This window comes from Anguilla rostrata, chromosome 4, assembly GCF_018555375.3.
Source record: "Anguilla rostrata isolate EN2019 chromosome 4, ASM1855537v3, whole genome shotgun sequence".
NCBI classification, from domain to species: Eukaryota; Metazoa; Chordata; class Actinopteri; order Anguilliformes; family Anguillidae; genus Anguilla; species Anguilla rostrata.
Genome location: NC_057936.1, coordinates 64314525 through 64340875, shown reverse-complemented (window position 1 = coordinate 64340875; position 26351 = coordinate 64314525). Strand labels below are relative to the sequence as shown.

The window sequence follows — 26351 nt, the reverse complement described above, 5'->3', positions numbered from 1 at the left end:
CGACATGGCGAGTTTATGGGCAGAGAAGCGCGATCGACCCGCTCTAAACTAAACAAGACCAGGTCAAAACCTAGTATATGGCTGGACCTAACACACGTGATCCGGCCGACCAATGGCGTAACTTCATAACTCGGCCGACCAATGGTGTAACTTCATAACTCGGCCGACCAATGGTGTAACTTCATAACTCGGCCGACCAATGGTGTAACTTCATAACTCGGCCGACCAATGGTGTAACTTCATAACTCGGCCGACCAATGGTGTAACTTCATAACTCGGCCGACCAATGGTGTAACTTCATCACTCGGCTGACCAATGGTGTAACTTCATCACTCAGTCACTCACTCACTCAGTCACAGACATTTGCGTTTGTAGGGCTGGCCCCATGCTGTTGTGTCTTCGTGGATGAGACTCGTAAAAGAGCCGGTGGCAAGCTATCCGTCGAACTGGACTGGCGGTCTTATCGCAAAATGGTCTCGCGGTAAATCTCCTTTTCCTTTAGCCTCCGTTCCGGTAGCATACGCAAAGTATTTTAATATGAAAAAGTTATGTAACTACATTTTGTTTATTTGGTTTCGTTTTTTTTTTTTTGGTTTTTTGGCGTGATGGCAATATTTATAGTAAGCTCTTTCAAGTCAGAATAATTCAAATATTTACAGGACGTCCATGAAGCATTTTAGCTGAATAGATTTTTTTCCAAAACAAAACAGCATGTAGGCCTACATATAAACTGAAACTTCAGTGTTGAACTTAATCGGTGCTGCTAAAATAGAGATGAACGTCAGAGTTCTCAACACTAGCACCGAGTTCACTAACTGCATCAGGTGTTTTGTGTTAAACACAAGAAGCTGATTTCATCTGATTGTAATATACGTACACTCAAGGGGATGAATAAGGTTGATTTAGGGAACAGTTCACCTCTGGTTTCCTGTCTGGTCTTAATTTAGAAACAAAAAAAACATTATAAGAGTTTCTGCTTTCTTGTTCTTGAGATTGTTACTTGCACAATCTACATTTTCAGTAATTCAGGTTGACATACATTATAAGCATGTTGAAGCAATCACTCTAAATTTTAGTCATTAAAGCCTGTAAAAATGAAGTCTAATCCTCCAAGTGGGAGATATAATTCCACAAATGTGACAGTACTTACTCTAAATGATTGTGACTTCAACAAATAAGTTTCATTGCTTTAATTTTTTTCAAATCTGTGTATATATATTTTTAAACGCACTAGGCTGCATGGAACAGTGAAATGTTCTACGTAAAGCCATTGATAAAAAAAAGTAATGGATTAATCAAAGTAAGCCTACTACCATGTGGATCCATAAAAGGGCACTTGTGACCCTTGACCTTTGACAGTGTCTTTTGATTGGAGGAAGCAGATTGTGGAGGCACTGCAGAAACAATGCCGAGTGGTCACTGAAAAGGAAGCGGAGAAGTCACATGTAAATGAGGCCGAAAGCTCTCTCCCCCCCCCACCCCGCCGCCGGCCCCCCACCCCCTACCCTCTCCACCCTCCCTCTCTCCTTTTCTCTTTCTCCACAGCTCAGTCTAGTCAACAGTCAGTCCAGTCCGACTGTCACAACAAGCCAGGAACAATCAGGGAATTTATTTTCATCGGGATCCAAAGTGGACGAGAGCAGCCGCCGCTCCTGCTGCCCGAATGACTTCATTCGGCTTCCTCGGCCATTTTTAAACTCCCATTTGGAGAGGGCTCGGAAAACTATATTACAGAGAGGGAGAGTGAGGGGGAGGGAGAGAGAGGGAGAGGGAGAGGGAGAAAGAAAGACCAGATACCGATCCTGTGAAAAGCGTTTGGGATTCCACACAGCAGAGCAGGGGAGAGCGGAGAGAGGTTTTTGCGGGAGTACCCTGAACTTTGTGTTCAGCGTGTTTCTCCCCCCCCACCCCCCCCTCCATATCTCTGCTTTAACCCGTATGAAAGACCCTCCATGATGACGGCTTCTTTAGGTAGGTAAAGCTACATACCGCTGCCTTTGTGCTTTGTATGTGTGTGTGTGTGAGTGAGCGTGTGTGCCTGCATGTGTGTGTGTGTGTGTGACGAAAAAGCCAGCCGCTTGAAGCTGCCCCAAAGACTCGCATTGTCCCGGGTCCCCGCTGCAGGCGGTGAAATTTGATCCGAGCCAAAGCAGAGAAATTTGGCACTTCTTTTCTCTGGGGGGCCTGGGGGGGGGGGGTTCAGGGAGCACACGCTTTTCAGTGACTGCAGGCTCTGGCATCTCAAAACTGCCCCTGGAATTTCTCCTTTTTTCTCCTTGTTTGGCACACGTTTTTTTTGTTTTGTTGTTGTTGCTGCTGTTGTTGTTTTTGTGGTTGTTGTACACACAAAGCTGCCTTGTTTCATTGTGCTTTTTGAAGTTTTTTTCTTTTCTTTTTAGTTTAAAGAAAGGGTAAAAAATATGCAGTTTTTTTTATTTTTTAAAGATTGCAGTTATTGTTTTCCTACAAAATAACTAAGTGCTCTAAAACTTTGAGAGCTGTTTGTTTAAAAAAAAAATGTTTTTAAGCCTTCCCTAAATTAACTTATTTTTATGGGGTGTTTGGAGTCTTTTCATGGACTATATTCTGTTTGAGGATCATAAAGGCCCTTGTGCCTCTGACCTGGCAATCAATTTTTGTCCCCTGCAGGGGGGACATGTGTCTCTGTTCATAATCTCGTCTACTGCGTGAAAACCTGCACTACAGAGTCCAGTCAATAATAATAATAACAATAATAATAATAAAAGAAATTATTCTGAAAATATTTTCACTGCATCATATTTTTGTGATCCTGTATATATACTGTATATATATATATATTGTGATCCTGTATATATATATATATATAAGTATATACTTTTTTTAAAAACTTAAACTTTTTTTTTTTACCAGGTCTCAATGGGGACATAGTATAGGACAATGCTGCAGACCCCCAGCGTCTTCTTGTTTACCGTGACAGGGGGGATAACAGCAGGTTGCTTTTGCAGACCTCCTCCTTATTTGCTGCGTATTGTCTGAGATCTGCCACTGCTTGGCTGGCGTCAGTCAGCAGAAGCGCCCAGTGGCATTAGTGTCCCGGGGTAGTGCCGTCTCTCTCTGCCTCTCTGCCCTGCAGTCAGACGCACCAAACGGGCACTGAAAAGAAACGGGTGTTATCGCTCCTGTTTGCTTGCATTCGATCTGACCGATTTTCCCGTTAAGATTGTCCTGTATTGGTGTGTAGGGGGGCGTGGGGGACTGGGCGGGGGGTGGGGGGGACTGGGGGATCTTAGGGTGGACTAGCTGGGTCCGCCCTATTGCTGGAATGTTGACGAGCAATTATTCAGGGTACTTATGAAGCTTGAAAGGAAGTTTATCTTCTTTTTTTTTTATTCAGGATTTCTGAGTAGAAAGTCTTTGCTGTGGGGTTTTTGTGAAAGCACCCCCTTCCCCCGGTGATGACAGATCACACCCCCTTCCCCCTAGTCAGACTTTGAAACTGTGAAGATGCACCACAGATTTATTTTATAGCCATTTGTTTTCAGACGTCTGTAGTAGGAGACAGCATATGCCATTGTATCTTCTAACAGGTTTCTTTTTTCTTTATCAAGACAATGGGCACCATCTGCCAACCACGGACGCATACTATTTCTTTGCGACATTTTTCCTGTGGTTGCTTTTCCTAATACCAGACAAGAGTACAGTACTCTTCTGGATTTGGCTCTTTCTGAAATATCTGTTTGCACGTCGTTCGCAAGTGCTTGTGCTGCGAAGTCCCTCACGCCAATAACAGAGAGAATTTGCGAGCCGTAATGTTTCAGGCAGGCGGGTGATTGGCCGATGTCTCGAAGGGCAGAACAGTGGCCACATTGTGAGGTGTGTTCTAGCATGTCCTTTGAAGTGTCTAGCGGGGACTGTGACATCACACAGGCCAAAGGCCGAAACCCAGTCGAAGCTTATAACCCGTTCGCCACGAGACGAATTGCAAACCTTCTCAGAGCAGCGGCAGTTTGGAGTGTCAGACGGCTTCGGCTGCGCAGGAAAATGGCTGTCATCATCGCTGCTGGGCTTGTGATGGGGTATTAGCGCCATGGCGAAAGTTTCTGTTTCACACTGCCCCTACAGCCCTTGGGGGGCGGGGGGGGGGGGTATGAGGCGTGCTGATAGACCCGTCACCGTCTGACATGCGGCCCTTTTGACACTGGCTTTGAAGACCTCGGGCTCCTGACAGCCGAGCACATTCTTATGTAACGAGCGGACTGAGTGGAGTCAGTCAGTCTGTCAGTCCGGTCCGTCAGTCAGTCAGAGAAGTGAGCGAGCACAGCTGCAGCAGCAGCAGCGGACGAAAGGGAAGGGGAATTAAAAAGAACCCTTTAAGGCGTGAGGTCACAAATATGTGATTAAGAGTGTTCTCAACTGAACATTCTGATGCTTATGTGACAATCACTCCTGGCAACTGAATGCAATGGAGGTGCTACAACACTAACTTAGGAGTGTTAAAAAAACGATAGTAAAAATCCTACTCTTCAAAGGGTTAAAAGGAACGCTTGGGGAGAGTGTAGAAGCTTTTTTGGAGTACGTACTTCCCCTGAAATCTTTGTATGCATGTGAGGCTATCGAAAGTCTCCACACTTCAAGAAATTGCTCGGTTCCTTTTGTTGTTTGGACTGACAAGGAAAATATGTGTAAGTTCGATCCTTTGCAACAGCTGTGACATCTTCCAGTCCTTTACGACCAGTGAGCCATCAATCAGCTTTAGTGTTTACAAGAGGCCCTTCGGAAGCACATTCTTTCAATGAATGGCAAGTTTGTTAAGCCCCCCCCCCTTTCCTTAAAAAAAAAAAAAAAAAAGTAGGCTTTGTTAGAGATGCAGGCTCTCTATGAGATCTGTGTGATAAAGAGTCACTGTTTTACACCAAAGACCCTCATTCCATGAAAATCAATTTAATCACATGACAAAATACTCTCACTTTGAACATACGTAGTGACCGCACGCACACATTATCCACTTACCTTTGTCACTGGCCCCGTCTGTCTCCCTCCCCTTCTTCCCCTCCTCTCTCTCTCTCCCTTTCTCATCGCAACATCAGTGCTGTAGTGTCCGTATCTGGGTGTGTGTGTGTGTGCGTGTTTTTTGCGCGTGTCCAGGTGTGTTTGCCTGTGTGCAGGAGCCTTACGCACGTGTGCGCCCGCGTGTGCGTTTCGCGAGCGAGTCTGTGCGCACATGCGTGCTGCCGTGGTTACCCAAAGACCCAACGAGCCAAGCGCCGTTCCGTCATGTCCACCGCCCCCTAACACAACGGGCAGATGTTCGGGGTCCTGGGAGAGCGAAGCAGATCGGTTATGGTTTGCGTTATTAAAGAGAGCCGAAACGGGATGATTAAATCGCTCGTGGAGCCGAAATTTCACAAAGAGGAGCAGAAAAACAAGTTCCTCTAATCTGTAGACTATTACCCACAATTCCCCCAACCCCCCCCCCCCTCTTCGAAGCACACTCATTAGAACCAGCCTGCCAGTACTGCCAGGGATCTGGAATAAGTTGCGCACACAAGTCTGTATTTTGGGAGCACTAAGGACTCATTGTGTTCTCCAGTCGGTGGTTTTTTTTTTTTTTTTTTGGGGACGGGGAGGGAGTGAGTCGATGGATGTAGAAGAGAAAACCGCGTTCAGCAAGCAAGTACCTCCGTACAGAGGCTGACTCTAGCAATGGTCAGTGCCCTTCTCTGTTTGCGCCCCCCCCCGCCCCCCCAACCCCTGCCCCTGCCCCAACCCCGGTCCCAGCTCTGGTCCGTAGAATTTGGCTCAGCAGGACTCTGCGTTCAGAGGAGTCTGGGAAAAAGAGGGCGAGAGCGTCTGAAACGATGCAGATGCCTGGTGGTTGGTTGCGGGGATTAGACAATGACTTGTGAAACATCTGTGGCAATTTTTCATGGGGATGTTTCCCACATTGATTGAATTCAATCCCCTCCAACCCAGAGAGCACATTAGCCCCCCCCCCCCCACACACCACCCTGACAATGCAAAGAGTACATTACACCACCCCCGTCCCACACACTGTCTGGTCTGTCCATTGATGGGGAGGGAGGGCCCAGAGCTTGGAGAGGCCTGCTTGGTTTGGAGAAGCCAGCTTGAGGAGATCAGCTGGAGCATCATTAATCCCTGCTGATGCAGCACTTTAAAGAGGATTATTATTTTTTTATTTTGCAGATCGGGATTCATAATTGCAACTGCCCTGCTGGGTCTTCACCAGCTGACTTTGGACTTTTTTCCCCTCCCTTAAGTGACAGAGTCGGTGTGTGTGTGTGTGTGTGTGTGTGACATTGGTCTTGTTTAGCCATCGGAAGCAGAGTTTTAGCCTCAGAAAGACATAGACACACCGACAGGTGATTTTAACAGGATTGAAGAAAAAAAAAAATAGTCGCGGTCCACGCCCCCTTATCCGGGTCATGTGACTCCTGCGCAAGACGGCTCAGCCCTGCGTGATTCCCGTGGATGGGCTGGTTTGGTGATTTTCCTACATTGCAAACAAAACGAAATCCATTCTGAAGCAGCCAGAGACCCTTCCGCAGGACTCACCCCAAATCGTGCGTGAGATGGATGGTCCGGGGGTGTGGAACGCGGAGATGGGGAGCGTGTGTAAATGAATTCCAGTCGGGGGTTGGGGGGGGGGTCAGGAGAGAAAGGGGTAGTGTTCCTCTGCTGAGATACTCTCTCTGAGACCACAGTGAGGGGTAGAGAGAAACGGAGCGAGGGCAGGGGCAGGGGCAGGAGCGGGGGCGGGGGTTTTGGGTCAAATGCGGGGCTGGGTCGCTGGTCACCATCTGCTGGTGGAGTTTTACTGCGGGGGGGGGGGGGGGGGGGCGAGGAGAAGTCATCAATCTGCCCGAGCACATCCTCTGTCTCTCTATCGCACACACACGACCCTCATACAGCTGCTCAGAGTCTGACTCTCTCCCAGCTCCTCTCCGCACTGTAAAAACAAACTGCTCCAGTGGTTTGAGGAAACGCAAACTTTTGAGTTCATTAACAGTTTTCTCTCTTTTACTCGTGCTGACTGTGTTAGAATGGCTTATTACATTTGCTCAGTATACAAGCTGAGGCTACTCGATTCCTGTAGCGAAGTTCCGTAGGTGACACTTTATTCGAACCCTTCGACACGAAGGCTGACACAACGCTGTCATACGCATGACATAACTGCTCTCACAAGATGGCATAACAGAGGATGCAATTTTATGTCAAATGGCATAAAACTGTCCTACTTTTATCGGTAAATGTTATGACAGGAACATTTCAGTCAGGACAGCTCACACATTTAGATGCAATGTTTGAATGAATATGTAAGTACGTTATTTTGGTTTGCCGCTGAATGGATCTGCTTCAGGTACTGCGGTGCGCACGCACCAGCGTACACTACCCTATCTAACAGGGGCCACGGTAGGGATGTCCCCCACTAAACAGGTGGAATAACAGAAACCCCTCCCCCTCCCCCTGTACCTGGAAACAGAACCAAACAACAGGTGGTGATGGGGTGACAGAAGGTGAGCGCTATTCTGTAGAGCATCAAACGAAGCATGCAAAGTCGCTCAGGCAGTAAGCAGCGCCGGAGAGATCTTACTGTTCTGTTTAAAATAAAAAGGCACTCCACGGGTCGTGTGCGCATGTGATTGGACAGATATGAGAACAGATGCGTTGTGTGTATGCGATTGGTCGGTTGATTATGGAAACACATTCATTTGCGATTTGATAGGGTAGTCTGTTTCTCTGAACCCGAGGTCCATAACTCAGAAACCCCGAGCACACGCACACAGAGGAGAACAAGACAGCCATTGCTGGAGCGGAAGCCCCTCTGCGTGTGGCATTGTGATTGTGAACAATGCGCTAATTTGTTAGCGGTGGGAGGAAACATTCGACTCGGCGTGAACTTGTGCCGCCCCGCGTTCGTTTCCCGCCGTCGCGCCCTTCAGTGCGTGCGGCACGCGCCGCGAAACGGGCACCGGGCGAGCGAGAGAACGCTTGACGCGGCGCGGCCGTGGAGAACGAGCGTTTCTGCGGTCTGTAGCGCAGCGCTGCTCCTGGAGACCTACCGTCCTGTAGGGTTTCACTCCCAAACCCTACGGCACACCCCATTCAACAGCTAGAGATCTACCACCCAATAGGGTTTCACTCCGACCCTAACATGGCATACGCCATTTAACAGCTAGAGATCTACCGTCCAATAGGGTTTCACTCTGGCCCTAACACAGCACACCTCATTCACCAGCTACAGATCTACTGTCCTGTAGGTTTTCACTCCAACCCCGCAGATGAGGGGACGCAGTCTGTAGAGCGTGCGCATCCAGTCCCCTCGTCGGCCACGGGTTCCACTCCCTGCTGTGGCACTGTCCGCACCGTGATCCCGTCTCTGTCCATAACTCTCTCGGCTTTCTTTCCCTTCGTCTGGATGAAGTGGAAACAATGATGCAAGGAGGATGGAATCGCTGTTCTCCTTTTTACATTTAAAAAAAAAAGGGGGAGAAAAACAATTCCGGAAACCAAAGCTACCACTTCTATAGGAGGGTGTAGAATTTGGACTTGGGGGGGGGGGGGGGGGGTTGTCTCCATCTGCCCCCCTCTGTTTTGGGGATTGAGCCTGCTCTGTTCTGTAGGAGACCTGTAAGTTTGAATTGAATTTGTGGGGTGTTCTTGTTTTGTGTGCGAGTGGGTGGGGGTGGCAGCAGGCCGTGTTTAATCTCCCAGGACCCTCCCTGGGCCTGCTATGCGTGCAATCCCAGGAATGCAGTGGCCAGGCGCGGGAGGGCAGGAGAGGGGGGGGGGGGGTGTGGGCGGGGCTGACCGTCCCATGTGGCCCCCGGAGCTTGTGTGGACAGGCGCGGAGGAGGTCCTGCTTCCTCACATCCCCCCCCCGAATCGTCCCCACACAGTCCTGTCCCGACCTGTCTTGCCCAGCCCCTGGCTGCACCTCCTCCCGGTCGGGACGAGGGGACGGTGGTTCCCAGCCCCTGGACCTCTCCCCACTCCTTTTATTGGCGGTTTTTTTTTTATTTAAAAAAGTGTTTTTATTTTCAAGCCAAGCAGAAGTTGACAGTAAGACACAGAGGTGCCTTTGAGACTGAAATGACGCTGATGAGGAAAGCAGCAGCAGTGTGGGTGGATATGGAAAAGAGCGTGCGGTGTGGCTGAGTGTGCTCGCTCCAGCCTTTCACCGCCCCGGTTCACGGTCAGCCCTGCAGCCAAGCTCCTCTCTGGCCGCTTAATGTCCTACCAGGGCATAACTTCCAACATCGTAAACATTAGACAGCTTAATGTGGAACCTGGAGAGAGCCAATGAGTCCGAGGGTCTCTTATGTCACACATTAAACGACCCCCTTCCCTCAAGATCTTCCAGATCAGTGGTCTCACCGTTGTACAGTCATGTGAGCCAGCATCTGGATTGTGATTGGCTGTTGGATAACCCCCCCCCCCCCCCCTTCCATGTCGGTGAGACCCCTGTTCCAGACCCCTTGCCTTGCTTGGCTCAGATGGGGTTTTCCCGCTTATATAAGCAGTCTGTGGGCTGCTGAGGCGCTGTGGATCGGACCCGCAGCCATCTGGGTACCCTGCTGTTTTCCCAGAAAAGTCGCCCCTTGTCCCAGCTTCAGAGCACAGAGAACTGGCACAGGAAGGTTTAGAGAACTGGAAAATTGGGCAGCTAGGCCTGAGCATATCAGCTGCTAGACAGCTTAGCCTACAGTGTACTGTGTGGTGCGGAGTGGGGGGGGTTGGGGGTGATGCACTTAGTGAAAATTTATATATTTTTGATTTATCATACCTCTCTTTCCCTCCTCACAGCCTGACTGTTTCACACAGATGGGGCCAAAACGCTTGCGATTCAACCGTAGACCAGATGTTCGTGTAAAAAAAAAAAAAAAAAAACCTGCTTGCACTTCAAAGGGGACCTTTATGCTGAAAGCCATTCTGATGATAAATCGATCTTTCCAGCGATAGACAAGCCAGATACAGCTTTCCAATTTTCTAGATACTCATCTCCCGTCCTGGAAAAAAATTCTTCCCATGCGATGTTCTTTTCATCACCAGGGCAACCACAGCATCTCTTAATGTGGGAGGCACACGTTAGCCGAGACTTATCTGTCACGACGGCGTGTTTCAGAACCAGGGCACCGCCAGCACGGGATCTGAACAGCCAGATACGTAGGATTAGACCGCGGATTATTTATAACGTCCATCAGTGGAGGTTCAGTTCAGTACATCAGCACTGTATCACTGGGATGTTCCCATTTAAAGAGGTTAAAAGTAGGGGTGAGGCTGCTAATATTTTTTTGAGCAAAAATGTTAAGGGTATGGCGATAAACCTGTGTACCAGGTGTCACAGTTCCAGGACAAACAGCATTGGGGGGGGGGGGGGAATGGGGACGCTGAGGAGGGAGGTCAGACCTGAGGTGTAAATTCCCAGATGGATGCATTCACGATGTACATTTTTAGAGTGTGTTATTCTCGACTCCACACAGAATCCCGGAGTTACATGGAGAACATAAACCACACGCCGGGCTCCACGGACGGGGACCTCTTCTGCTCTGAGGTGTCGGTCACCCCCACCTCGTGCCAGAGACCGTTTGGGTCGATACGCGCCGTGACCACCAGCAGCCCCCTATCACAGGTCGACAGGTAAGGTCACTGCAAGCCAGTCGAGCACTGCGGGATCTGAAACCAGGCCTTCAGTACTCTCACCTGCAGCTGTTATTAGCCAAATAATAAATGCTAAAGAGCATAGCACAGAGCTGGCCTGTTTCTGGAGATCTACAGTCCCGTATTTTATCACTCCAACCCTAACCCTAAGCGCACCTCATTCAACAGTCAAGAGATCTTGTTGAGGTGCTAATTAGTAAAATGGATGTTTTTAACATATGTTCAAATATGCTGTTAAAATCTTTTTAACGTGTTAAATGCTGCTCATACAGTGCATATGTACTAGTGCAAAGTTAATGGGAATTGTGATTTTTTTAAATTTAATTTAATTTTTTTTACAACCCACCTGTGGGCTTTCCACAGACTGGAAACCATCGATTTTAGGAATGTGGGGTGCAATGTGACTGCCCCAGACAAACTCATGCACTGTTATTCCAGCATTAGTAACTAGTTATTGTCCTTGTCCTGCCGTGGGACTGTTCCCTGTGCATTGGTGCTGATGCTCCTGGGGGGTCGTTCCTCTCTTCCAGCCCTTCTGCGGGACAGCCGTGGCAGGACGGTGCCGCCAAGCCCCCCCTGAATCACCAGTACACCCCCCACTACCCCGGCCCCCTGGACTACCCCAGAGTGGGCGGGGGCTCGGACGGCCAGCACTCCCCCCTGCTGTCCCACCCCGCCCCGAACTGCCACAGCTCCCCCAGGGGGGGGTCCCGGAGCCAGGGCAAGGCCGCCCTGAACCTCCCCAGCTTCGAGGAGCAAGAGGACAGCGGACTGGGCCCGGGACCCCTGGACCTGTCCTCCCTGCTGGAGGGGGCCGGGCTGGAGCGCAGCCTGCTGGCGGCCGTGGACGGGCTGGGTCGCATGGGCCTGGGGGGCGCGCAGCCGCCCCTCCCCGAGAAGAAGAGGGTGTCGGAGGGCGATCAGTCGCTAGGGTCCCGCTCGCCGTCGCTCAGCGGATTCTCCAGCCCAAACAGCGGCAGCACCGTCAGCATCCCCTTCCCCAACACCCTGCCCGACTTCTCCGCCCGCGTCCTCAGCGCCTCCTCGCCCCTGCCAGGTGAGAGGGGGCCTTCCCGTTGCGCCACGCTGCCGCCCCCTGCTGGCCCGGAGGGGCGTAGCGTCCTGCAGCTGCCTTCAGGGCCACGTCTGAATCAGTGCAGTCGCCTACTATTGAGTATGTGTGTTGAGTACACTGGACGAGAAAGCCATTAAGCGGATGAAATTGTCTCTGAATGTAGTGCACTTAAAATGGATGATATACTGGCGTTTTGCTGAGTACTTTCGGGAACATAAATTTCAGGAAGTAAACAGGCATTTTGGTCCCATAATTATGATACTGTTTCGCTTTAAAAATGAGGCAAAGCTTCGCTGACATCCTTTAACAACAACGATATGTGAGCAAGGGCGGTCTTATGGCACTTCCAGAGTATGGTTTGAAAGGAAATTTTGCCATACTGTGTGTTGCGTACTAAACAGCATGCAGCAAACCGTGCACAGTGTGCTAGTACACAGTACACAGGATGCAGTAGACAGAGCACTGATTCGGACACGACCAAGATCTTTTTTTTTCTGCATCTGGCTTCCTGGTCGCCTGCGACTGCAGTCCAGTATGATGCAATACTGCTTCCCTCATCCCTATCGGGCTATTTGCATTCAGGCCAAAGTCCACCCTGAACACAGAAATGTGTTCAGTTCACAGTTCAGTCGTATCAGCTGCTGCACAGTCCGTGCTGTGGAGGGCAGCTGTGGCCCTGGCTAATCTCCACGCAGCTCACTCAGTCTAGAGCCAGTGCTGTTATATCTGGCTGCTTTGCACTGACATTGGTATGAGCTAAGCTATAATGCCCTCCAGATTCAACCACAACCACAAACCATGGATATATATATTCATCTATGCCCCATGCATAGCATTGCATGTATTTTGATACGTGTGTGTGACTTACATACACAGCCAACCCCATTAAAGTTGGCCCACAGTTTTGTCTCCTGACTTCATTGTCGGAATGCAGCGGAACGAAAACTGTCCTGCGTTCCCCGCGGCGTGTATTCCGCGGGAGTCCGTGTTCCGAACGTCTGGATTCCCACCGCGAATGTTCGCGGCCGAATATTTGCGCCCCCTTTTGGAAGGCCGGTGTGAAAACGGGAGCTGCGTCTGAAAACGCGATACTCATGCGCACATGCGCGTGTTTGCTGTTGCAGATGCGTGCGCCAGCAAGCAGGAGACCGTGAAGTTCGTGCAGGACACGTCCAAATTTTGGTACAAGCCGGACATCTCCAGAGACCAAGGTAAATATTTGTTGTGCGCTTTATCGACGTGATGTGGAAACAGCTGCGTGATCCGGTGTTTGCTTTTTTTTTTTTTTTTTAAACAGTACAGCACAGTTAAACAGACAATTCAGTGTCAGTGCTGTGTTTTCAGTTGTTTTGTGTTCAGGGTTTTTCAATAGCATTCTGAAGAAGGCCTAACAACAGGGCTGAAACATCAGAGCTTCTAATAAAGATGGAGTAAATAAAATGAAAACACAGTAACGGAGAGCAAAAGTTGCACCTGCTCATTGTTCAGTCATGTATGTACTCTTCGGCCGCACCTGTTTGCAGCCGGTTTGAACTCCGCCTTTCCTCTCTTTTAACCTGTTGAACGGAGGCGTTGGAAAACACACCATGAACTCAGCAAGCTTTAGTGTCCCATTGGGCAAAGCGCTGCATGACACAGTGTACACGCAGGTATTTCTCAGGGCACAAACTGCACGTGAAGCTATGGCTACGTTAAAGGTGTTATTTGTGGCCCTACGACCTCCCCCCCCCGTTCAAACTCCGAGTGGGCTATCCCACGGCTTTCAGACAGGGAAGGAGCTCCACCCTTAGAATGCCCCACCGCTCATTGAGGGGGGGGGTAGGGTGGGTACTCTCGGGGGTGTTTAAAACTCGTTCTCTCCCCCGTCGTCCCCAGCCATCGCCGTGCTCAAGGACAAAGAGCCGGGCTCCTTCATCGTGCGGGACAGCCACTCTTTTCGGGGGGCCTACGGGCTGGCCATGAAGGTGGCCACGCCCCCGCCGTCCGTCCTGCAGCAGAGCAAGAGAGGTACGGGTCGTCTCCAAGGGGGGCGGGGTGGGGGAGGGGGCGGGGTCACGGGTGCAGAATGTTCCGGGAAAAAAAATCCTTAGTCAGATAAGTCATATCATATCAGACAGTCGTCAGACCGACAGGTATTCCCCCCACCCCCACAAAAAAAAGAATAAGATTGTCTGCAAGATGTCCGAGAAGCCGACTGAGGAACATGAAAAGGCGTCTTCTGTTCCACCCGGCCACCAAATAGCGTTGAGCCGGCTGGCGGGAAGGACAACCCGATAGGGCCCTCCATTGTGCGGGCAGATCCCCGCTCCCGGCCGCGTCTCTGGGGCGGATTCGCAGGGCCTTTGTGGAGGACACAAAGGCAGCGGGGCTCTGCTTTTTTCGTGAGCGGGCCCGGCGTGCGACTAATGTTTCAGGCCGGAGCGCCCGGTGGCAGGTGGGCGGCTCTACACCTGCGGCGGGTCCCGTCCGGGCTGCGCTCTGTTCTGCTGTGAAAGTGAAAATGTTTAAGCTCGGTGAGATTAGCCTGCAGGTATTCTCTTACGGGACACCCCCCCCAGACTAAACCCAGAGTACGGGCGAGGCTTTTTTTTTTTTTGTTTTGTCACCGACTTAAATTTCCCCCGACTTAAACCCTTCAGTGTTGGCCTTAATGACCCAGTGTGGAGTTACAGGAGCGGCGCGCTGTGATTGGTTAGTCCGAATAGCCACCAAGGGCCAATTGAATTAGACTCCGGCGTCTGACAGCGATCATTTTAAACTGTGAGGGAGAAAGAGAAAAGGCTCATCCATGGGCCATTTAGTGCTCAGCACACGGTGTGCAGTCAGTGTAGAGTCTGTGTTAATTGCTCAGTGTGCCTTAACAAACCACATGTTGGGTCACCAGTCGGCACCCTGAGCCGACCAGAGGAGGATGGGTTTCCCCCTTGAGCCTGGTTCCGTCCAAGGTTTCTTCCCATCTGCCACAGGGAGTTTTTCCTTGCCTACTGTTGCCTTAGGCTTGCTCCTGTGGGGGTTTAGGCCAGGGTTGTCTGTAAAGCGTATTGTGACTACTGCTGTAAAATACGCTATACAAATAAAATTTGATTTGATTTGATTTAACACAGTTTCAGTTCAGCACAAGGATAGCTCAGGAGCGATAGCCCCGATCGGGTTCGATCAGAGTGCAGTTGGGGTCGGAGCGGATGCTTCCAGAAGGATCTCGCAGAGGAAGAGGAAGAGGAAGGGTGTGTGCCCCAGTAGGGCGTACGAGAAGCCCCTGACAGATAGCGGGACGGGACGAGACGGGACGGTCTGGTGCTCAGACTCCCAGGGGCGCGACTTCTCCTGGGACACTCCCATTATCCAAAAACCCGCTCGGCGGTTATGAGAGACGCTCAGAATGTGTGAGCTCGCTTATTTCCGCTTCAACGCAGAGTTTATGAATGAAATTACACAAAAGTTTAAAAAAAAAAAAAATAATGCTAGTAATAATAGCGTGATCGCCAGACGTGGTGTAAACGAGGAAGCCCGAGCAGCCGCCTCCACCCCCCAGCCCAGACGCGCTATTGTGTGCGTTCTTCCGGCTTCGTCTCCGGGAGACCGTCCAAACCGCGTACGGCACCCTCGGGACGGACTGCCACGGGCTCGGAGAGGGTGTGAAATCAGACGGGGCAGAGAAGGGGCTGTTTCTCTGTGTGTGCCTGCAGGGCTCCTGTCTGCAAGACCATTCCAGCGTTTCGGTTTCAGGATGTTTTCAAAAAATGCTTGAAAAACGATTGATTTATTCATTTCGTTGTCTCTCACTTTTATGTGGACGGAAAAATAAAAATGAAATAGTTTTTCGGGAGGGGGGGAGAGAAAGCCAGAAAGAGGCCGGGGGGGGGGGGCGAGTGAAGGCTGTGGCCAGTGTAACTTTGCGGTGCACACTTTGCACAGCGTGTTATGGTTTGACCGGTAGGGTGGTAATCCTGAGACGATCCACAGCACTGCCTGCATGTTTTCTTTGGTATGAAATTTATACCTTCAAGAACTTTTTTTATTTCCTTTTTTGTGTGCCTTAAGCACAAGACTCGGGAGTTCAGCATTAGAGCCACCGTTGGCCTTATTCTGCTTTAGGGTTAAGTCTGCGATTAGCTTCTGGATCGTCGCTAGGTACAGCAGTGTGTCCAGCTACCATGTAGAAAGAGGCAGATGCTGTTTCCAATATGCCGTTTCCCTGGGATTTGGAGATAAGCTATTTTCAATTCACCCCCCCCCCCTCCACCCCCAACCTTGAAGGACAGGGGTTCAGTTCCAACCCCTGACTCATCGCCCCCCCCCCCTCAAGCAGAGTGTTTGCAGGCTTTCCGAGCTGGAAAAACTGATTGTAACCCCCCAGGGCTAGAATCCAGAAAGACACCAGAATATATCATGGCACAAGGAGAGCAGCTTTTTGTGGTGGGATTGTGAGTCACTGCTCTGGATCCAATCAAAGTTTCTGGCCTTTACTTTGGCTTGATAAATGCGAGGCATTTGAAACACAGCCTCACAAGCATTTCAAATTAACTTACCAGTGTTGTACGTTTATGTGAAAGAAAAACAAACTACACACTTGTGTTTCATTACGAGTCAAGTGTTGATTAAATCCAGGCCCGGGTGTGGTGCCAAGTACAAGATTACTGAACTAGCGGAGATCAGGCTGTACACATGCACTTGTGTACATACTGTATGTTTCATCTATCTATCTGTCCATCTGTCTGATGATGATAATGATGCATAATAGCAATGCTACCTGCATATCATTCTTTTCCAGTTTCTCCAACTATACTTTTTTTTGTGACTGTACTCCGTCGAGTGGCTGTACCTGGCACAGAACCACTCAGCTTGTACTGTGCTTAAGGATGCAGCCGATGTTCCTCGGTACGGAATCGAACCTGCAGCCTCCTGCTTTATCCCCCTCCTGTGCTGTCTGTCCTGCAGTGGGAGACCTGTCCACTGAGCTGGTCAGACACTTCCTGATCGAGTGCACGCAGAAAGGAGTGAGACTGAAGGGCTGCCCAAACGAGCCTTACTTCGGTGAGAATCCCTCCATCTCTTTCTCCATCTCCCTCTCTCTCCATCCTTCCAACCCCCTCTCTCCCTCCCCATCTCTCTCTATATCCCTCTATCTCTCTCCCTATCCATCTCTCTCAGTATCCCTCCATCTCTCTCCATCTCTTTCAACATCTCTTATCTCTCCCTCTCTCAACAGCTTTCCATCTCTCTCACCATCTCTCCTCCTCTACATCTTTCTCTCATCTCTCCCCATCCATCCATCTCTCTTTGTACTTTCTTCCCTCCCTCTCCCTTCATCTCTCCCTGTTTCCATCCACCCCTTCTCTCATCCCTCCATTTCCATTTCCCTCCCTCTCTACATCTCTCCCTCTCCCTTCCCCGTTAAATGAGGAACGTGGGCATTTTCACACGCACATTTGTGTTTCTCTTCAATGTTTTTATTCTCCTGTCATTAAACAGAGGGAAAGTACGGAAAGTAATATTCAGTTGGGTGACAGCTGTTGTATAAAATGTATGTATGCTAAAAAATATAGACTATATGTTTACTGGAGTCAGTTTGTTCATAGTGATTGAGTGATCCTCATGATACAGGATGCCTGCACTCTTACTCTCCTGTTTTTACTTCAGTCTACTGGCTGCTACAGCTCAGAACTCACTGCATTGTTGTTAAATGCTGCTGGAAAAAATATAAACGGCCAACATGTCGCCACCTAGTGGAAGCCCTGGACACTGCGTTTCAGTCGAGTCCTTGTATGACTTTAGTGTGTCCACACGAGGCCTCCTGAGTATGAAGCAATATTTGCATGATACCAGAGATAAATACTGCACATGTTTATGGACAGTACATATATTACTCATCCTAAAAATGGCACATGTGGTTCAGTCAGGGTTTGGAAGGCATAGCTGATTTGCAAAGTCAGTGTGTAGACCAGGTGTGACCAACCTGGGCCTAGGTGCTATACTGGGTTTTTTGTTTTCACCCAAAAAGATTAACCAAAAAAAACTTGGTGAGGTCAAATCAACTGCATTCATTAATTAATCAATTAATTAATCAAACATCAAACTGGGGCTCTTTAAGAACAGGGTTGCCCCCCCTGTACAGTATTAATAAAATTCAGGTTTGGTTCATTATTTTGTTAATACTCATTTGAAGCCTAAAATGATGATTGAAATTTTTGTGCAGTCCTGTTGTTTATATTAAATGGTGTGTGCTAATCAGTTATTAATTAACAGGAAGCCCCTTTCAGATAGACACTGCGCACGGTAACACATCAAACACAGACGTGTGGAAAAGGCCTCGATGGAAATTTCCAAACAGTGGCCCTAACAGATACGCGGGACACGGGTTCCTGTAATTATTAATGGAAGGAATTTGATACAGCACTGTGTCAAAGGGGGGGTCAGCGGAAGGGCATCGAGAGACCGGGCCCGTAAAAGGGATGGCTGCGGGTTCAAATTCCGGGCGTGGCACAGCCTGCTGTACAGCAGACAAAGGCTGCAGCGCCGCGGTGGATATCCGGGCTTCGTGAGTGTGAATGGGCAGTATGTGAACAATGCCAGCTATGCCAGCTATGAGGACACCCGCTGGGGTATGCAGTAACTAGCGCAGTGTGACACGGTGCTCGAGGGGGGAGGGGGTGGGCATACAGGAAGTGACCGCAGTGTGTGTGTGTTTCAGGGAGCCTCACGGCGCTGGTCTGTCAGCACTCCATCACCCCGCTAGCTCTGCCCTGCAGGCTCATCATCCCAGACCGAGGTGAGAGAGCGAGAAAGAGAGAGAGAGAGTGAGAGAGAAAGAGAGAGACAGTGTGTTAATGTATATGTATGTGTGTGTAAATGTATGTTTGTGTGTATGAATGGGTGTGTGTAAGTGTGTGTGTGTGTGTGTGTGTGTAAATGTGTATATTTATGTGTGTAGTGTATGTCTTGGGACACCCAGGAGGCCGTGAGGTCAGGGGGGTCCAGGGCAGACCGCAGCCCCCCCCCCCCCCCGGGCAGACCAGGTGATAGATCACCCTATCCGGCTGTTTACGCATCTGCTGTCAGCCCCAGTGAATCAGCAGCATGCCCCGCGCAGCACGGGTCCCGAGGGACAGGGCCTTATGGGGACCCCAGGGAGGGGTCGCAAAACAGGAGCTGCGCCTCAGGTCTGACCCAGAGGGCTCTCACAGGGACGTCTGTTCGCCCCGTCCCCCCTCCCCGAAACGACCCCTCTGACCGCGTACAGGGGCGCTTTATTTAGCAGCCCGCCCCGCGGTGGATAGAGAGCTCATTTACTCCCTCCGGGCTTCTTCCCCTCCGCTCTGCGGCACGGGACTTTGTTTTCCTCTAAAAAAAAAAAAGGCCCCGTTTGTTTTTAAAGCCAAGTCGGGTTTTTTTTTCGTCTCGGAATAAATAAATCGGGGGGGGGAGCTGAATGGCAGCCGTTTGGGCTTGTGTGTGTACGAGTGTGTGTGTGTGTGTGTGTGTGTCTGTCTGTCTGTCTGTGCGTGTGTGTCTGCGTGCCTCTGTGTGTGTGTGTTTTTATGAATGAGTCATCTCAGCTGCACTGGAATGAGGCGTAAGCTCTGTGCTCTGAGGTAGCCCGCCCCAAACCTGGTTTTTCTGCCTGTTTCAGATCCTCTGGAGGACATCGTAGAGTCGCCTGCACAGTCAGCCACAAACTCCGCTACAGAGCTTCTGAAGCAGGGAGCAGGTATGCAGGGTCTTAGGTCACTCAGCTGCAGTGCACACACACACATCACTCATGTGTACACATGCACACATTCAGACATGTACTGTGCTGGCCTTTATATACAAATACATGCTCTCTCACACTCTCTCTCTCGTGTACACACTCACACATCCTTTCTCTCCCTCTCTCTCTCTCCCACACACACACACGTATGTATTGCTATACTTGTGAGGACTTTTGACTGATTTCCATTGACTACATTCATTCCGTAACCTCTAACCCTAACCCTACATGCCTAACCCTAACCCTAACCTTAACCTAATTCTAACCCTAACCCTAAGTCTTAACCCGACGACAGCCTCTTGAAATTGTGAGGACCAGCAAAATGTCCTCACTTCCCGTAATTTTCCTCATCTTTCTATCCTTGTGGGGACATTTCGTCCTCACAAAGATAGAAGTACAAATACACACACACACTCACACACAAGGGGCAGGCAGAGGCTGCTGAACCACTCACATGTGGAGGTTAGTGGGCAGGACTATGGTGCAGTGTTGCTATGAAACGGCCCCTCTGTTTTCCCGCTCTCTCCCCCCCCCCAGCCTGTAACGTGTGGTTTCTGGGCTCGGTGGAGATGGAGTCTCTCACGGGCTCCCAGGCGGTCCAGAAGGCCGCCAGCGTGACTCTGGCCATGGACCCGCCCCCCACGTCCACGGTGGTCCACTTCAAAGTGTCCGCGCAGGGCATCACCCTCACCGACAACCAGAGGAAGTGAGTAACACCCCTCCGCCGCTCCCCCTCTCCTCTCCTCCTCCCTCCCTCCCTCCTTCCGTCCACACAGCCCCCCCCTGCTCTGTGCTGAGTATGTCCGGAGGCCAGCAACACTCTGGCTCGTAAGAGAAGGGCTGGCAAATTCCCCCCTCTGCTGTTGCCATGGCGGCAGGGTGGGGTGGAGGTAGTAGGTGCGGTTGCTAGGCTGCGTGAGTTGGCGGCTGAGGGTTCAGCTTCGCCGGCTTGGTCCGCTTGGATCGTAGCGGGTAACCGACGTCTCTCGGGCGCACAGACCCACACACACGCATACTCTACACACACTCACACACACACACACGCACATGCACTCTCACACACACACACGCACATGCACTCTCACACACACACACGCACATGCACTCACACACACACACTGTACACACACGCATACTCTACACACACACACACTCTACATACACACAAACACACTGTACACACAACGCTGGAAGCAGTGAGCAGTCAAGGCTCTCACCCACAGCCCAAAACACCAGTACCTGCCAGGACAGGACCTAACCACCCCCTCTCTATCTCTGTCACCCCTGTTCTAGACTCTTCTTCCGGAGGCACTACGCAGTCAACACCGTCATATTCTGTGCTCTGGACCCACAGGACAGGAAGTAAGTGCCACCAGCACCGCGTTCAGCTGACCTCTAGCAGCACAGCTTTATGCTGCATAGTGGATGTGAGAAAGATGGAAATGAACGTCCTGTGTTTTGTACTGGATGTGAGAAAGATGGAAATGAATGTCCTGTGTTTTGTATTGGATGTGAGAAAGATGGAAATTAACGTCCTGTGTTTTGTACTGGATGTGAGAAAGATGGAAATGAACGTCCTGTCTATTGTATTGGATTTGATTGATTGAACATTAACATTCTGTCTTATTCTCTCTGAAAAAAAGGTGGATGAGAGATGGCTGCACCTCTGCAAAGTAAGTTCAGCTGTCCCAGTCCAGCAACTACACACTGCGTCTGTGTACATGAGTGTGTGTGTGAGTTTGTTTTCATGAATGTGTGTGTGTGAATGTGTGTTTGCTTTCATTAGTGTGTGTGTGTGTGTGTGTGAAATGAGCCTAAGAATTTGAGAAAAAACTTGTTAATGTATTCAAATGAGTGAGACGATTCTGACGTGCAGCCACCAGGAATGCACTGACCCCCCCCCAAAAAGCGTGTTTGTGATTGGCCCTCGTCAGTCGCAGAGGCCTCTGGGTAAAAATGAAAGATGGCGAGGATGCCGCTGGGACGCAGCGAGGACGCCGCTCACCGTGTTGTCCCCCCCCCTCTGCAGGATTTTCGGGTTCGTGGCGAGGAAGACGGCGAGCGGGACGGAGAACGTGTGCCACCTGTTCGCCGAGCACGACCCCGAGCAGCCGGCCAGCGCCATCGTCAACTTCGTCTCCAAGGTGATGATCGGCTCCCAGAAGAACAAGTAGGACTGCCACCCCCCCCCCCAACGCCCCCCCCCCAAAAAAAAACACCAACCGGCTTCAATCGGTGGGTCGAAGAGACACTGCCACAGGCGTGCGTAAATGCTGACGGTCCCTGGGAGGAGAGAAAGAAGGGTGGCATCTTCGCCATTAGATGCACGAGAGAGAAGAGAAGAGAAGAGTCTGCTCCTAAACCATCGGACGCAGGAGAACGCCCAGCAGACCGGTGAGATCTTTCCTAAAAGGGACCCTCCGCAGGACGCAGAGAGGGAATTTAGCGTCACGTCTAATGTGTATTTATTTGCTGGAGAGGGGTGAAATAAAAGCATGCACGTCTACACTGACTGCAGGGTTCATAGTAAAACTCACATTGCATTTCCATTTAAGGCTCACAGATTAGGCATTAAGTTGGACGTTAAATTGGTTTCATGAGCAACAATGGTGACCCAAATTTTTTAAAATACTGCATTAAAACATTTTCAATTTTTTTTTTTTTACTGTAGTGTACCATGGAAAAATAAAACAATAACCGAGGAGTATTTCTGTATTTGAACCCTAATATATTTTATTACAAGATGAAATTATTTCCTTTACAGTGATTTGAGAAGTTCACGTAGAAATAGATATTGACGATAACCCTTTATGATAAATGGAATTATATAGTGTGCTATTTATATAAAGCATAATTTGCCTTTTAACAAGTTTGTATCAGCCACAATATTTATCATTATTCCCATGTGTATAATTCTTTTATAAAAAATACATATTCAATATTATGTTTTGTATATTTACAGTTCATCAAAGTGATGAAAAACATGAAAAAAACTGTGCTGTTTGGTGGAAACGTTCTGCGATTTGTTCGCTATACTCTAATAACCGTATTTACTACAACGCATTCCTAACCAAAGCAAGGTAGGCTGTAATAAATGGTTTAACCCTCAGTATATGCAAACTGGTTTGTAACTTAAAGCTACCCCTACTAATGCAGACAAATTTTGACCTGATGGACAGTTCATAATGAACATACATTTGTACAGCTGAGTAACATGACAATGAAAGTCTTTTTTAATACATTTCAGAGGTAGTAATATTGCAGGTTAAATATATATATATATATTTTTGGACCTTATTTCCTTAAGAACATTGTAAAATATAGGTTTCCCAATAGAATCTATATACTTGATGCATTTTCCATATTATGTTTAAGTTTGGACAGGAACTATGAAGTGTTTTTTCTTTTTTTTAAAGAAAAACAATGAACCCTCCCTGTTAAAGCTGCATTTGTCCTGTGTTGGTGTTTATTTTGCCTTGTGTGTGACATGAATATCCTGTAAAAAGAAAACACACACATATGTATTTGTTTTGTAAATTAATGCTGTATAGTTATTTCTTATACCACCTGCGCATTTTCAAATTACAATAAAACTCATTCACAAGATTTGTTTCGATTTTTCAGTCCCGTTCTCTGGTTTAAGGGGTGATACTTTTTTTAATTAATAGGAAACTTTTCCAGTCTTTAAATAGCTTTTTTTGTAAGCTGCTGTTGTTTTTTTAACCAGGTAAAGGGTGTTCGGGATATTTGGCCAGCTTGTATTTTTTTGGGGCTTTAGATTAGTGCAGTTAGGCTGGTGCTTGCTCAGTGTAAAAATTTTCTGATTGGCTTTTCCTGATTGGACGGGAGTGTGGATGGGGCGTGGTCACTGCTCAGAGACTGCTGCACTTCTGGCTGCCGTCTGATTGGTCAGCTCCAGCCTTCTGACTCAGTTTAAAAAAAAACTTTTCTCGCCGGTATCACTGAAGTTCTAGGGTGCCGGGGAGGGAAAAGCAAACAGGAGACGACATGAACACCCATTCCTGCCGAATGAGGTGTTCCCACTCTGTCCGGCGAGATCTCTGCCTGTCCAGTGTAGCACGGGGTGGACAGTATCTTGGGATGAAAGGTTGCGGTTTTTGCACGTCGTTTAAGATCACCACCTGGAACAGGCTTGGCTGACCACAGGGGAAATGTGTGAGCATAAATTGAGACTTCCCCTAGACTGAGTACTGAAGAGCTCACCTATCCCACCATGAAACCTTGGATTGTACAACCCTAACCCCCAACCCTACACACACAGATACAGACAGATACAGACACATACAAGCACAGATACACACACAGACAGACAAGACAGACACATACACGCATAGACACACACACACACACGCAAACACACACAGATAGACAGACAGACACATACACACACACAGATACACACATACACACACAAGCTGTTGATGGCCTGTTACTGAATTTGGGCGGACAGGACTGAGTGCACCCCTCTGTTTACTGCCCGAGCGTCCCATTCATCTTGGTCTGTGGCATGGCAACCGTCCCGTGTTCCACGATGGGGGGGGGGGGAAGCAGGCCTGAAACACGCCCTTTTACGATGATGGTTTCGGCCAGCATCCCAACCCATGAAGGGGGGGGGGGTCGGGGGGGAATCTGCATTTTGCATGAGTTCATAATGAGCTTTCAATGCTTCTCTCCACTGGGGCTTGGCCATTGTGTGCTTGTGCCCGTTTGCTCTATTTTCAGGGTCTGAGGATCTGGACTGCAGCAAAAGTAAGTCTTTTTACAGCCACCCCAAAAAAAAAAACAAAAAAAACAAAAAAACAAACATTTCTGGACTACAAAAACAGATGCTATGACCTCAGGAACAGCACAGTCATACCTTCAAAATGACCGTAACACACGCTGCGAGAAATTCTGCATTTGTGCAAATGACACAAACTATGGAAGAGGTGAACGATGATGAAAAACGGGCCTCAGAATTATTAATAATGAGTATTGCTTTAGTCGTGGCCAGCAGAGGGCGCTAACTAACCATAGAATAAAAAAACGCCTCATTAGAGGTTTCACTCTAGGGTCTCGCAAATCATCTAATTGTGTTATTTTTTCTTCTTCACCTTATCCAGTATTGGTATTTCATAGCCATTCTTCATGCGTTATTCTTCCTTGAGGTGCTTGAAAGTGACACGGCTACACATTGTGGATCCACAAGAAAAATAAAACTGATCTGTCATCTCATTTTCTCTCGAGATTCACAAGCGGGTTCAGAGAACGCACAGCTGGAAACGCAGTGGTGGGAACCGCTCTGACACACTGCACTTGGTGGTTGTCGCTGTGTGTTTTTCTGAACTCGAGCGCTGATTGTGTGTCCAGTAATGCAGCTGGATCGAGCCTCTTATACAACGCTATGAAAGTGCCAGCCTGGCGGTCCACCCGGCCAGGATTAGCCAAGCGTCTCTGAGCTGAAGGTTAAGATAACACTGGGTGCCTTCTGACTGACAGGGAGTGAGGAGGCGGGCATTACTGAGTCTCACACACACACACATACACACTCACTAACACACACACACACTAACACACACTCACACGCACACACACACACAAACACTCACTAACACACATACACTCACACTCACTCACATACTCACACACACACTCACTCACTCGCACACGTACACACACACACTCACACACTAACACTCACACACGCACTAACACATACACACTCACACTAACACACACACTCACTCACATGCACACTCACATATACACACACACACACACACTCACACACACACACACACATACACACTAACACACACTCACACGCACACACACACACTAACACTCACACACTAACACACACTCACTCACATGCACACGCACACACACACACACACACTCGCTCACATGCACACTCACACACACACACTCACTCACATACACACACACACACTCACACACACACACACACTCACTCACTCACACACATACACACACTCACACTCAAACACACACTCTCACACACACCCTGGGTTACCTGTACTGAAACCCCTGCAGATCTCTACACTCCCCTGCATGTCAGCACACGCCTGCCTGACTAAACAGCCACTCGGCTTAAACACACGAGGGGGGGGGGGGGGGGGTGCGTGGGGGGGTTATCTTGCGCAGAACTGTCTCTCGTGGGACTGGTGTGTGTGTGTGTGTGTGTGTGTGTGTGGGATGGGGGTTTTGATCCTCTGCCTCACTCCAATCTCCCACCCTCTCTAACCAACCACACCCCCGCCCCCCACCCTGGGTTTCGAGATTCCATTTTGTCGGGGAAGCCAAGAGCCAGAACTGCACCCCCACACCGAGCGCAGGCGAGGGGGCGGGACCCTGCGTTTGTCCCAAGGCCGAAGCCTGGGTGCTAATGTATTTAGTCCTCACATATTTTTTATATATGTATCACATACATTTCATCCATCCATCCATTATCTATACCCGCTCATCCAGGGCAGGGTCGCAGGGATTTCAAATATATTGTGAAAATACATTTAAATATTCAAAATTGGCTGCTTTTAATTTTTTATTGACATTGACCTGTATTGACATTTATTAAAATATAATAATGTATATTCAAAATAATGTTAGGAATTTCCCACCATATAGTGTATAAATGCATAACTTTTCTGTGTAGGCAGAGGGACTGGATTGTGTACATATATTACACATACGAGAGAGCTGCAGATGTTCTGCATGTTTCTGAGGAGCGCATACACAGGAAGGATAGCGCTTGCATGTGTTAGGTAAGGGGTGTAAATCGGTGTTTGTGTGTGTGAGTGGGAGTGGGTATTGATGAAAAGCATTTTGTGTGTGAGAGAATGT

The 26351-nt window shown here is 49.1% G+C and overlaps 1 protein-coding gene across 2 annotated transcripts in view; it reads left to right on the top strand.

The window, feature by feature from the left end:
* tns3.2 (tensin 3, tandem duplicate 2) overlaps positions 1–23093 on the top strand; it is a 74020-nt gene extending 50927 nt beyond the window's left edge. For both annotated transcript variants that reach the window (XM_064333872.1, XM_064333871.1), the window contains exons 17-27: positions 10485–10641; positions 11193–11719; positions 12862–12948; positions 13613–13744; positions 16676–16771; positions 18429–18506; positions 19368–19445; positions 20025–20193; positions 20781–20849; positions 21131–21160; positions 21517–23093. In XM_064333872.1, coding sequence (XP_064189942.1) covers positions 10485–10641; positions 11193–11719; positions 12862–12948; positions 13613–13744; positions 16676–16771; positions 18429–18506; positions 19368–19445; positions 20025–20193; positions 20781–20849; positions 21131–21160; positions 21517–21661 — 1568 coding nt within the window. In that variant the 3' untranslated portion in view covers positions 21662–23093. The remainder of the gene's footprint in view (positions 1–10484; positions 10642–11192; positions 11720–12861; positions 12949–13612; positions 13745–16675; positions 16772–18428; positions 18507–19367; positions 19446–20024; positions 20194–20780; positions 20850–21130; positions 21161–21516) is intronic.
* Positions 23094–26351: the final 3258 nt, after the last annotated feature.